Raw genomic sequence first — 13,556 nt, forward strand, 5'->3', positions numbered from 1 at the left:
TACACAGATGTTCGGAGATCACTGCCACCTTCAAGTGCTTTTTATCCCGAAAAACCAGGGGTGAGCATTTGAACCCAACCGCAGAGGTAAACCAAGCTCTTTTGCCCTAAAAGAGCTTTTTAAAAAAAAAAAAAAAAAAAAAAAAAAGGGAGGGGGGGAGAAACAAGCTGTAGCTGACCTCTCAGTCTGAGGCCTGCAGACACAGACAGACAAACCTTCCAGGACACAAGAATCCAATCCTCAGCTTTAAAAGAAGTGATTTTTATTACCAAACAAAAGATAAACGGGATAAAGCACACTTGGTTGTTAGATGTTACAGAGCAACTAAGGAAAACAAATTAAAACACAGAGAAAAGTCTTTGTGGACAATGCTAGATAGTAAATGGGGAGGGGGGAATCACATGGCTATGGGGATGACCTTGTCCTGGGCAGGGTGGTGATGTCCATCTTACCCCATGACACTTATTCCCATCCTTCCCTCTTCCTCCCCCCAGCCAGTGCCTCTATTCTCACACCCCAGAGTCTGATTACTCCCTCTGTCCTCAAGTCCCAGGGCCTGATCTAGATCTCACCCATGCTGACAGGACTGATCAGTTCAACAATCCCCAAAGTGACCCCATGGTCGTAACCTATTAGTCACCCCAATTGACAGGGCAACACAGTTCAATAGTCCCGCTGTGACCCAAGGGTTGAAATCTACTGAAGAGTCAGTAGGTAGGGGAAAGGTTTACATCCCCCAGGAGGGAGGTCCAGGCCCTCCCACTCCACTGGACCCCTGCCCAGGGCCCTGTTAGTGGCTTGCTCTTGCCACTGACTCAGCGGGGAAATCCTAACCACAACATGCTGACTCCCGGATGGCTACTCGCTCACCTGGTAGCCATTGCCTCTCCTGGGCTTCTTCCTGCTTCCCTGGTCTCGGCTCACTGGTAACTCTGTTTGATCACCTCCCTCTATGGTCTTGCTGCTTCCACTTGGCTCAGAATCCCACGTGATCCCTAGATGTGTCTGGTCTCCTACCTGTGAGATAGTGTCCCAGCCCTCATGTAGGTGATGGAGTTTGCAGGGAGATGGCCCAGCACATCCTCTCCCTTTGGCTGCCAGCTACAACTGAGCTGAGCTTCTCCCTTTATAGCAGCGCAGCCAAAGCTTGCCCAGTAAGGTAGAGGTGGTGTGGCCACCTCTGCTCTCAGGGCTGAGTTAACCCCTTCCTGCTCAGTGCAAGGGAAGTACACCCCTGTCACAGGGAGGCATTGCTGAGCAGTGCCACTGGCAGAGAAAACAGGCAGCAGTGGTTAGTTAATGCCTGTTACGCCTACTGGCATGTAGGGCAGCAACGAAGGTTCTTCATTAAAGTTGTAGGAGAATTCTTCATTGCTGTTTCCGTAACAGATTTTTTCTAGGTCTGGGTTGTTAGCCCTGAGCCGAACCCCCAACCTGGAGGACAAGTTAATCACTCTTAGTCTGGTCTCTAGCCTTTGACCTGTCCGGCATGCATGATCCTACCAGGAGCACTAGGCTCCCGCCGACATAGCTCTAGGGGTCACTGAGACACACAAGCCCCCCAACCGCGACAAGGTAGCGATCCACTGGGGCAGCAGTGGTGAGAGGACGAAATGTGCAAACGGCTTTTCTGGCTTTCACCCAGAGAGGCTCAGAGCAGCCCCTGACACTCTGGAAAGGCTCAGGTGTGATGCTGAAGACAGACCAGTCCAGCTTTCCCAGGGCCAATTGTCCAATACTCCTGTTACGAGCCTCGTCCCCCTGGAGTCTCCTTTGCTGCTGTAAATGTATCAGGTTTGCTGCAGATCCAGGACAACTCACCAGAGCACCGCGAGCTACTGACCCCATTCTCATCATTCAGATACGCGCAGTCGCCATCTCCTCGGATCCCAAACCTGCAGGGCAGAAGCCAGGGAGTGGGTGGGAGGCAGGCGCCGGGTGTTTCCCATCACAGACAGGGGGCGACACTCGCACAGGGCAGGGAGCTGCTGCATTCACGGCCCATCAGTTCCCTTCCTGCACCTGCAGTAGGCCCCAGCCTTGACCTGAACCAAAGGGGACTGCTGGAAAGGGGGCAGTAAGGCAGCCGGGCCAGGTGAGGTTCCAAAATGTACTTGGCCTCTGTCACATTACCGAATTGGAGGGAAGCAGCCAGATCGCTGCTGCACCCCTAGGTGGGGGTGTTGGCCCCAGAAATTGGTATAAAAGGGAGCCATGTGGGGTATTGAATGGGAGCTTATTGTTTGCTGATCCTGTGTACACTGTTTATGTGAGTATATAATGTCTGTGTGTGTAGGTAGGAATCTGTAATCTGTGTGGAAGCTGAATATTTCTCTGAATGTGGTTAAGCATGGCTATGGACAGGCTGAGTAGCCAGGCCCTGTGGGACAATGGCACTTGATGGGCCAAGGACACACCTAAACCATGAGGGTGGAGACCTAAGAGCTGCCAGCAGAGAGAGGCTGAGGTCCAGGTGACTAGCTGCATACAAGAAGAGGCCAGGAAGGAGTATAAAGAGGCCATGTGGTAGATGCCATTTTGTTCTCAGCTCAGCACTTCATCCCAGAGGCAGCAGTGCAGGGATTGAAGACCTGTGAACCCATCCTGATGCTAGGATGTGCAACAAGAACTTTTAAACCAGCAGCTGTAACATCTCTGCTAGAGCCTGCATCGAGGACTGGGGGTTTCGATGCATGTAATGTATGATTCTTTAGCAACCTTACTCTCATGCTTTTCTTTATTGTGATAATAAACCTTTAGATATAGATTCTAAAGGATTGGCCCAGCGTGATTTGTGGGTAAGGTCCGGAGGGTAAATTGACCAGGGATCTGTGGCTGGTTTCTTGGAACCGGACAGAATTTGTTCGGGGTAGGTTGGATTGGGTGCTAGGACCCCCCACTTGTGTATGAGGCCCGAGGCCATCTGGGGCACGGATATTGCTGGGGTGTCGGAGGGGTTTTGCTCGTGAGGCTTCAGGCAGGTTGCTGAAGTGCTCTGTGGGACTGGTTTGTGGCCGGTTTGGAAAGGTCACCAGTCTGGGGGCTGAAAGGAGCCCTGGATTTGAGCAATTCGCCCTGAGCAGACGCCCTCAGCTGTGCCCAGACACGGCCCGGTCCGTCACAGCCTCCTTAAAACATTTATGGTGAGGGGATATTTTAACCCCAGTTCCTGCTCCACATCCAGCTGCCCCAGGCACAGGTTCCAGGGGAGCAGCACTAATGCCACAGACACTTCACATGGGCGAGCTGGGTGGTCAACCAGGGCTGCCATTTTCAAGGGGCCACCGACAGAGCTGGTCTTGAAGCAGGATGCGACCTCCCGAATCCTCCCCCCAGTCCCTCCAGGTTTCCCTGGTTACTCCCTGACCCTTTTTTTTTTCTTGACAAATTTTTGTCTGGTATTTTTTTTAAAAACATCTGGCAACCCTACGGGTGAGCCGGGCAGTGCCGGGGGCTAGCAATTAGTTAGGACCAGCCCTGCAGGGCAGGATGTACTGGTGAGGGCTGGAGAGAAATGCTGAGACTGCAGCACAAACCCTGGGGCTGTGATATGATCCAGCCACTCACAGCGAGCTTCCCATGAGAACTGGAGGCCCGAACATCCCACCTGGGAACAGGGTGGGATCCAGACCTACAAACAAACCCTCCTGCATGGTCCCATTTTGGCTCCTCAATAGTCAGATGCTAAGCTGGGAGGAGGCCCGCAGCACTCTGGGCAGGCTGGGATCTCCTTGTGCCCACAGTGCCTGCCTGTGGCTCTGGGTGGGCCAAGACGTGTCCCAGAGAAGGGAGAACCCAGCCCCCACCCTCCTGAGCAGGTGGCTGGGGTGGGAGGGAGAGGCACAAGCATCCTTCCAGCAGAGCTTTGCTGAGATGGCAATGATGCACCCACAGCCTTCTGCTGGTGTGGGGCCCCAAAGGACAGTGGGTTTCAGGGTTAACACTAGGAATGTAAAATCCCATTCAGTTGGTTAACTGGTGAAATGTGTATTGTTTAACCGGTTAACCTGAGAAGGGACAGGCAGGGCAGCAATCCAGACAAGCGGGGCTGGAGCACCCCATCCCCTCCCACAGTGGCAGGGTTGGAATGCCTCCCCACACCGCAGGCAGGGGCTGCCACCTCTTGCCCCCGTGTGTGCTGGGAGCAGCCAGTCCCACTTGGAGCGATGCCCATACTAGGTGATGCTTTCTGGGTATGACCCATTTACATCCTAGGTTCCCTATAGCTGCATGAGCAGCTGTTTAATGATCCCTGCCAGAGGCTCAGAGCACTCACGCAGGCAGTGAGCTCAGCTGGGGGATGGGCCATCTTGCTCAGCAGCTTCAAACAGAGCTGCTTGCTTCAAATGGAAGTGCTCAGAGCAGATAAGAAGGGGAGATAAGGAAGAGGGAAGGAGGGAATAAGAGACTGGGGGGAGAGTTGGAGGGGAGGGGAATTTGGGAAGTCCCATCTTTGCTAGGAGAGGAGAGAGAGGCAGAGGTAGAGACTGAAACCCAGCACTCTTCTCAAGCATCCTTGGCTAGGAAGGGAGGAGTAGGGGGAGCTAACTGCATGGGGTAGGTGGGGAAAATAGGGGACGGGTGGGTGCTGACACTGGGGTGAGGTGGAAGTGGAGAGTTTCTTTGTGCTGTGTGTCCTGGGGTGAGGTGGGGGAGAAGTGGAATGTTTGTGCTGTGTCCTGTCACTCCCAGCGAGGCTGCTGGTGCCTCTAAGAAAAGCAGGATTTTATCCCAGCCCCTGGCTGGGCTCGAGGAAGCAAATTACACAAGGGTAGATGGGGGGAAAGGAAATGAGTGGGTGCTGGCATCTGTGCAGGCAGGTGGAGTTTGTTTGGGGTGTCTTGACTCACTTGTTGCAATCCAGATGGCAGTCCTCTCTGTCTGTACGGGATATGGGGAGGTGTCAGGACATTTGCATGATTACATTTCAAACAAAGTTTACATTGGTGTTAACAGCTCAAGGTAAGAAAGAAAAAGATTATTTGAACAGTTTTTTGGAGTGTTGCAGGTGTCTAAAATTCTGATCTTAATGATTTTTTAAATCCTATGTTACTAAATAATAAATGGTAAATTGCATTACATTAAGGCCAAATCTTTGCTGTGTGGTAGAGTTCTGGCTCTTAGGAGTCAGAAGTAGCAAGTACTAGGTGTGATGCTAGTTGTTTTGTAGGATGAAACTTTATTTGAAACATGCATCTGTCTATAAACCCTGAAGCCATGTGTTAATTTGCTTTAGGGCTTCTATTCTTTGAGTTGGTGACACACACAAGATGTAAGTTTCAAAACAAAAAAAAACTTATCTGTTTTTACAGATCTCTGTTTTACTTATTCTTAAATAGCCTGGATCCTAAACATTCCCCAGAGAAACTGTATAAGCCTCTCCTTTCCAGTGTCAGTAAATTTTGCATTAGCATTTGCAAGGAGAGTATGACTATTTCTAGTGGACTCACAGGTTTGTTTGGCATCTTAAAGCTGAGCTGTATGTGGATAATATGCATTTTGGTGTGTTTACTAAGGATGTTAAATATCAATTAATTTATGAGTTAAGTACTCGATGGAATTTCCATCAACGATTTGACTAATCAATAGCACTTCCATATTCCTACTTTGAAATGTACAAGAGCCCCAGCAGGGGCTCGTGTGCATTTCAAACAGGAAATTCCTGAGTGGAGCCCAAGATCAGCTGTGGACTCCCCCTCTGACTCCAGATTCTGCAGAAATGCCATTCGGAGAGTTGACAGTCAAGGATTCACCCCCTGCTATTGGCTCAGGGGGTGGAGAGTGGTTTATTTGATTCCACCCAGCTCCCACAGAAATCAAGCTTAAGATGTTGTCTGGACACATCTCTACCATACCTCAGTTCCAATGGCAGCCCCAGGGGCTCAGCACATGTGATCATTGGACATCTTCAATGTCATCACCTCGTTACAGATTCAGGAGCCAGGAGACACTGGCTGGCACCCATCCCTAACACCCTGAGCACCCTCCCCCCCCCCCCCCCGAGCACTCTCTGGCTGCTCCCACAGCACTGGCTGGTGGCTCCACCTGAACTCGGTACCTCAGACACCAGGTACCCAAAGCCCAGGGAGATCACAGAGAGGGAGGAAGAGACTCACCAGTTGTTGAATTTGGTGCCGTTGGTCCATTTCCAGGGCTGCTCCAGGTCTCTCCGGAGGCCGATCCAGTGGTGGGGTTTGCCTTTATAGCGCAGCAGGAAATCCTAGAAGAGCGGAGGGGGTGGAGGTGTCAGGGCCCGACCCTGCTGCTCCCCGGCTCTGGGCAGGGAATCCCAGGGGCACAGAGGGGTCTGAGTGTTCCCAGGGGCTGGCTGGGGATTTCCGCTCCCCCTTGCCCAGTGCTGGGTAATTCAGTATTAACCCCCTCCCCCCAACCCAGCTCCTCCCACCCCAACCTCCCCAGGGCTGGGGTCACTCTTGGGAGATGCTGGGTCCACCCTTCCCCTGTGCCCTTTGCCAAGCCAGGCTCTGTGTGCTCGCCTGACAGGGCATCTGGGCTCCCTCCACCCTCCCCAGGGAAGGAGAGAGATGATCAGTGCAGGGGATGCTGGGAGGGGCCAGGCCTAAGGGGACCCCTCCCCCATCCCCAGCTGGCTGCTCTTCCCCTAGCCTTCCCCCTTCCCTATTGAACATGAACTGGGGGTCTCAGCCACGCTGGGGGTCTCAGCCCCCTCCAGCCCCAGCCCCAGGCAGCCCAGCAGACACCGGAGCCAGCCCAGCCCCAGAGGGGCGTCTCCTGCTGAGAGGGCTGACAGTGGCGTATCCCCCCGTCACTGACACCAGAGGGGTCTGGGCCCAGCCTGGCCAGGCATTCAGCGGCTGAAAAGTCCATTGGTTCTGGGCTCTGGGCTGCTCCTCGCCCACTGGGCAGAGCCCAGGCCAGGCCAGTGCGACGAGTCTCTCACCATTTCCTGCAGGGTGTCAATCCCAGACAGGGAGGCCCCCAGGGCAGAGCAGTGGCTCTGGCTGTCAGTCCAGTTCCCTTCGGTCTTGGAGAAGTAGTAGCATTTCCCCTGGTAGCCCACCCAGCCGTCCGGGCACCAGGGGCCCAGCACAGCTGGAGAGCACCCAGATAACCACACTGAAATGAGACAGCAACAGGTGGCGTAAGAGGGGACCTGCCTGTGGGTGGGGAGAAATGATCCTGGCGCCCCATGCTGCTGAGACACCTGACTCCAGGGAGCTGCTGGGAGGACGTGAGGAAAGTGGAGTTACTGGGAATCCAGCCCCCAAGGTCTCACTGAGCCACTGTCTTGGTTCATGTTCAATAGGGAAGCTGCTGACAGACAGCTCCTGGTTCATATCCCAGAAAGCTGGGCCCTGGTACTGTGTCAGAGCAGGGGGTGAGTAGGGGAAGGGGGCAGTTATTGGGCTGGCAGCAGGCAGGAGAGTGACACTGGGTAAGAGGCAGGTTCAGCAGAGTGGCCAGGCTGGTTCCCCGAGGAGCTCTGCTCGCCTGGGCCGCTGCCCCTCCCCTGCTCTGTGCTGGGCTGCCCAGGAGGGGTTGAGGGGAGAGTGGGAACAAACTCCCTGTCCTTCGCCAGGCTGAACGCAGACATTCAACAGAGCAATGGGCGCCAGGTGAATAATGGTCATCTGAAGACGTGGGTTATGCCCACGAAAGCTCACAACACCATTTCCATGTTTTGTTAGATGCTAAGGTGCTGCAGAAACATCCATTTTTTTAGGTTACTGATGAACATGGCTCTCAGTCTGAGAGGGAAGTGCAGTAACTGTCCATCAGAGACATGAAATGGCCACAGGAAGGTACCAGAACTCCATCAACAGGAATGGTTTCAAGGGTTACTGGGATGCGAAAATAGTGCATTAGATAGTGCATCAGTGCATCCTGTTGATCCTGTTTTGAAATAATGGGCGGCTTGTGTAGACGTGGAGTAGCTATTTCGGGAGACCTCCAGTATCCTAAAATAGCCATTTGTTAGTAGCTTTAGAGACTAACAAATATAAATGTATAGCATCACGAGCTTTTGTGGGCAAAACCCACTTCCTCAGAAGAAATGGAGACATCTCAGGATGTCCAGTGACAAAAGCGCATGGGTCTATGTATTTTGGTCAGTCTGAGGTGCTACAGCATTGCTCATTGATGTACAGAAGCACCTTCCACCAAATGCAGCAGCTGAAAGGAAACCCACAGAAAGTCCTCACTGAGGTGTAACCCTTTCAGTGCCAAAGAGCGGCCGTGGGGTCACCCATAACTCACAGCCAGGCGCTATCGGCAGCAAGTGAACACAGATCCCACCGGCCACTCTGGGAGATGCCCATTCCCAGAGCCAGCCGGTGCATCAGGGAACTGGGATTCGCAGCCTGCCGGGAGCAGGATGGCTGGCACAGGTGTAAGGATGGTGAGGCAGTTACAGGCTGCAGGCAGAGAGCCCAACTCACTGCTGCCCTGCACCTGCCCCATCTATCACCCCTCCACCCCCCGCATGGGTGTCAGTGACTGTGTCTGAGGCCCGGCGATAGTCACTGGGACCCCACATGCTCAGAGATGAGCTGGGGCTAGTGTCAGTCAGACCCTCCCCACACAAAGTACCCAGGGCAGGGCCTGGGAGGGGGTAGGAGGCGGCTATGGGAGGAGCATCCCCCAGGTATCCTCTGTCCCAAGGGCAGGAGCCAGACAGGCCAGGAGGAGACGCTGTGACTGGGGCAGCTCCAAGGGGTGGGACATGCAAAGAGGGGCGCAGGGGGGCTGAGAACTCACCTGCCAGGGCAACAACAGCGACGAGAAGACCAAAGATCACAACTCCGAAGGCAACTGGACTTGTCCTGGAGTTACAGCGAGGCTCTGAAACAGAGGGACCTGTCAGGCAGGGCCACGAGGCCGCGTCTCACTGACAGCACCAGGCCAGTGAGCTCCGGGGCACAGAGATAAGGATCTGCATGTTCCAGTGGCAGAATCTCAAGGTCCCCTTGCCCCCCCACCCCATTCTGCCCCCTGCCCAGTGCCCATCCCCACACAAGGGCTCTCACCCGGGCACCATGCAGCCGAAGCGGGAGAAGGAGCCAGGCCGAGAGAGGCCAGGCCTGTCACAGGGGGTCTGATCCACCAGCCCAAATGGCCCCTGCCCAGCCACATGGCTCCCTGTGTGCACCAGCCAGCCACTGAGAGCCAGGGATCGGGGCCCTGAGAGCCCTGGGGGATGCAGCCCCTGCTGCCCACAAACGGGGGTTGGGCCATTGCTGCTGCCCACAGAGACCCTGGGCCCCGTGGGTCAGTCTGTCTCTCCAGCCCAGTCCCAGGCAGCGATGCCCCATTACCTGGCTCCCCACTCATCTCCAGGTGCCCACTGGTATTAACACGTCTCCTGCAGCAGCACTTGGCTCTCAGAATACCCAGCTGCTGGCCCCATGGTCTCTCAGCTGTGCTTGGGCTGGGGACGCTGCTGCAGATGCTGGGCCGGGCTCGGCTCCTCTGTGTGTGGCTGGTTGGGTGCAGCAGCAGCAAAGCTCATCTGGGTGGGTCCTGGCCCCAGTGCCCTCCCTGTTCTGGATTCCCCAGCTGAGCTGGAAGATGAGAGGGGCCAAACAGGACAGGTGGAGGGTGGGGAGATCTGAGGTGTCTCGGTCCCAGCCTGGCAGCCCTGCCCTGGCTAGAGACGGTGCCATGGTAATTAGATCCCAGAAACTCCATGGGCCCTGTGATGGGTTGGGTCATAGAGATCCCCTTGAGACTGTCACCTGAGGGGCTGCAACTAGCACTGAGCCCGCCAGCCTGCCCTCGATGGTGTTCCCACCACCAGTGTTCCCGGTAAGCCATGTGCGTGTGCGGCGACGCGGGAGAAATTCAAAAGCTGTTCAGCGATTAGCAGAGTGCCTACAGCTAGGTTTTTGTTTTGACTAGTGGTGCACATCCACACGTTTCAGGGTGCATAAAATTTATTCCACACAGGGGGTGGAAAAATCTGCATGTGGATTGAAAAGATTAGAGGGAACACTGCCCACTGGTCTCCCCGAGGAGTAAGGGAAGCTGACAGGAGTGTTTGCTCCTGTCGGCCTCCCACTGCGTGGACAGCACGGAGACATGATGTAAGATACAGTCTGAGTGGGGAGCTGGTTTTTAAACTGACTCCCCTCACACTGGCTGCTGGCCCCACTGACCGGGACTATAGAAAAGTCAAGTCACTGATAAGAATTCATGTGGTTAATTGACTATTTTATTACCTGCTAGCTAATCTCCCTATTCTGTGCCTTGTCTGGGGGAGACCAGGAATCTGGCCCAGCAGAACAGAAGATGGGGAGCCCCAAAGAGCAAGGTGAGCATCAGCGGCATGATCAGCTCCCCAGGGAACAATGCCAACAGGACTTCTGTGACCATCCCCCATCACATCCTCTTAATGGTGCCAGTTGTGTAAGTACATTTCTGCTGTTGTGGGGAACTTTCCTGGCTTGTGCACAGCCCCAGTGGAATAGGACAGCAAAAAGATCAGAGTCCTTTCTTTAACTCCCACTACTGAGCGCTGTAAGGCACAACAGACTGTAACCCACAAATGCCTCTTTGGCCAAGAGCTTGGATTCGTTGTCACTGTGTCCAACCACAAGCTGTTCTGCGTGGCATTGTCAGCTCCACCACGACTGCCCTTGAGGCCCTGCAGATGCTGCCGAATCATGTGTCCTGGGCTTGCCACACCCACTGCGGTAGTGCAGAGCCATGCAGCCCCAGGCTTCTGTCCGAGATGGCAGGCAGTGAGGAGGATCACATGGGTTTATGGAGTTTAGGAAAAAAAGTGCAAAAATCATGGGACACGTGTACAATTAGGGCACGAGGAACACTGCATTATGGGAAGTTGATCCCATACTCCCCATCGCCATGTGCCATCTGTTTGGGCCCCACCATGCATTGCCAAAACTTCCCAAAGTAAAATGCAGTGAATGGTGGTGAGTTGCACAGCTGGATACTTACCCATGGTGCACCACACCCTAAATCAATACAATCACTCTCAGAGTACATTTACACAGTGGCGCTATTTTGGGATAATGTCCATTATCCAGAAATAGCGTTCAGTGCGTCTTAACATTACATTAAAAATATATTCAAAATAACGGGCTTCTTATTCCGGCTTCCTGTAAACGTCATTGCACAAGGATTAAGGAAGATACTGGAATAGCAATTTATATCAAAATTAGCACTGTGTAGTCAGTGCTAAATTTTGAAATAAGCTGTTTCAAAATAAGCTATGCAATTTGCATAGCTCAATTTGCATAGCTTATTTCGAAGTACGTGCTCCTGTAAAATTCTGCACTTTTTTGTCAAAATAATCAATATAGGTTGAACCTCTCTAGTCTAGCACTGTCTGGTCCAGCAACATCCATGGTCCGGAATGATTTTAGTTAGCTGGGTGTCTACTTATTATGAGTATGGCCAAGTTCCCTGCAGCCCTAGAAAGTTTGTTTCCAGCCAGCAGTCCTGGCTCTCAGTGTTCTGTGCTGTGCTTTAGTTCTAATGTACCCCTAAATGTCAGCTCAGAGCCCAGTAAACAGTGGGACGGTTGGTAATGCTGCTAGACAGTACTGACCTCCCATGGTTCGGCAAATTCTCTCGTTCAGCACCGGTCATGTCTTGAGGGTATAGGACTAGAGAGGTTCAACCTGTATAATAAGCTGGTTTCAGTTATTTTGCTAATTTACTTAAACTACTGTACAATGGATGGAGAATGGGAGTGGGGAGTGTTGGAGGAAACCACCAAGCCCCCTCTATCTAATAGTGATGTAGCTAATAGCTGTGGTTTAAAGTAAAGGGTTCGGAAATGTGGCTAGCCCCAGGGAGGCACAGAAACAGGCAAACTATTACTAAATATCTTTTAAACTTTTATTAAAGGACTTCTACATATAAATTATTATTTTATCAATTTCTTACATACGAAGGCACCAAATAATTATTAGAATGTCCAATAAGCAAAATGCAATACAGTGAAGAAACTTCCTTGAGGTTTCTCTAAATCCCAATAGTTGTTAACAAGGGACCAGGGATTATTAACAGTTACATTTACATCAGTCTTACTTATAAGACTAATTATTTATCAAAAACTTTTAACACTACTACTTAACAATACCTCTAAACAATTTCAGATAACAATACTTACATTTAACAGACACACAAACTACAACAACATATTTGGTATTCATTATGTTTGGTATATGTTACACTCTACAGGAACTCATTTGGTTTGGTGAGTGGGAGGTGGCCCTCGGGTGATCAGTCCTCGGACCTGGCTCATATTCTGCCTTCCAATGTTTATTCGGGATTTCTCAATTTGATACATGAGGGGAAGCTGTTTTAGAAAGAGAGCTTTTGCGCACTTTTTGTGATAGGCTAGCAGACCCTGTCTGTTAAGTGACAGGAGTAAGGGGGTGAGATGGTTTCCTGTTTTTCCTTTTCTGCCTTATCGGGCATGGCACAGTCAGCACAACCAGCATGAACTTTACATGAACTTTTCAGGTCTGGTTTTGGTTCCTGTTCGTCGCTGATCTTTAAGTTACATAGTGTAAGGGTTTTCATCAAGAGGAAGTTGATCTTTTGCTTGGATGGCAATACATGCGAGAGTCCTGGCCAGCAAAGAGCCTGCTTTCACAATAGTGACCTTTTGCATCTAGTTATTGGTCAACAAATCTTTGCAGCCTGATGCTCAGGGCTACATCACAGGAAACTGAAGAGCAAGAGGAGGCTGGGAACTCAAACTCACAATTGATATGGTCTACTGACCATCCTCAGCAATGTCAGTATCTAACAGTTCAGGGAACACATTGAGATAGGAAATGTTTTCAGCCCAAAAATTTAGACCAGATCTAACCATTAAAGTACTAGATGCATTTATAATTCCACACTGTCCTTTACAATAAGGTCCCTTTATACCTCTCTGGCAATGTAAAGGAGCCTTAACATTTTGACACCTGTTTTATACTCCAGGGCTACGTCTACACTGGCATGATTTTCCGGAAATGCTTTTAACGGAAAAGTTTTCCGTTAAAAGCATTTTCGGAAAAGCGTGTCTAGATTGGCAGGACGCTTTTGCGGAAAAGCACTTTTTGCGGAGAAGCATCCATGGCCAATCTAGACGCACTTGTCCGCAAAAAAGCCCCAATCGCCATTTTCGCGATCGGGGCTTTTTTTGCGGAAAACAAATCTCTGCTGTCTACATTGGCCCTTTTGCACAAAAGTTTTTCGGAAAAAGGACTTTTGCCCGAACGGGAGGAGCATAGTATTTCTGCAAAAGCACTGACAATCTTACATGAGATCGTCAGTGTTCTTGCGGAAATTCAAGCGGCCAGTGTAGACAGCTGGCAAGTTTTTCCACAAAAGCAGATGATTTTGCAGAAAAACTTGCCAGTCTAGACACAGCCAGCTCTGTCTGCACGGCCAATTGAACGATACAACTTTTGTCAACCATGGATGCTTTTAAAAAAGCACACACGTACTCTGGGAGAGAAAAGTTTTGCTGTGGCAAGTGGCAGCGTGAATGGCTCATTGTCGGAAGGAGCACTCTCCTGTCCACATTAGGAACCCCCCCCCTTACCCCCGGC

General features: G+C 51.7%; 1 protein-coding gene across 2 annotated transcripts; it reads right to left on the minus strand.

Annotated features, from left to right (window-relative positions):
* Positions 1-157: 157 nt before the first annotated feature.
* On the minus strand, positions 158-13,077 carry LOC142823177 (C-type lectin domain family 2 member B-like). Of its 2 annotated transcripts, none has more exons than XM_089770497.1 (5): positions 11,552-13,077; positions 8,740-8,823; positions 6,923-7,098; positions 6,117-6,220; positions 158-1,895 (listed from the first exon to the last, which is right to left on the minus strand). In XM_089770497.1, exons 1-5 carry the CDS (start codon positions 11,556-11,558, stop codon positions 1,745-1,747), a joined length of 522 nt encoding a protein of 173 aa, XP_089626623.1. In that variant the 5' UTR covers positions 11,559-13,077; the 3' UTR covers positions 158-1,744. The 2 variants fall into 2 exon arrangements, with proteins under 2 accessions (XP_089626623.1, XP_089626622.1); XM_089770496.1 differs by lacking the exon at positions 11,552-13,077 and adding an exon at positions 9,297-11,531.
* Between the last annotated feature and the right edge of the window lie 479 nt (positions 13,078-13,556).

Source organism: Pelodiscus sinensis, chromosome 19, assembly GCF_052426305.1.
Source record: "Pelodiscus sinensis isolate ZL-2025 chromosome 19, ASM5242630v1, whole genome shotgun sequence".
NCBI classification, from domain to species: Eukaryota; Metazoa; Chordata; order Testudines; family Trionychidae; genus Pelodiscus; species Pelodiscus sinensis.

Coding starts and splice junctions, on each gene's coding strand:
- LOC142823177 (XM_089770496.1), bottom strand. Junction 6,221..6,922: donor TTGACACCCTGCAGGAAATG/GTGAGAGACTCG, acceptor CCGCTCTTCTAG/GATTTCCTGCTGCGCTATAA. Junction 1,896..6,116: donor GGCACCAAATTCAACAACTG/GTGAGTCTCTTC, acceptor TCTGCCCTGCAG/GTTTGGGATCCGAGGAGATG.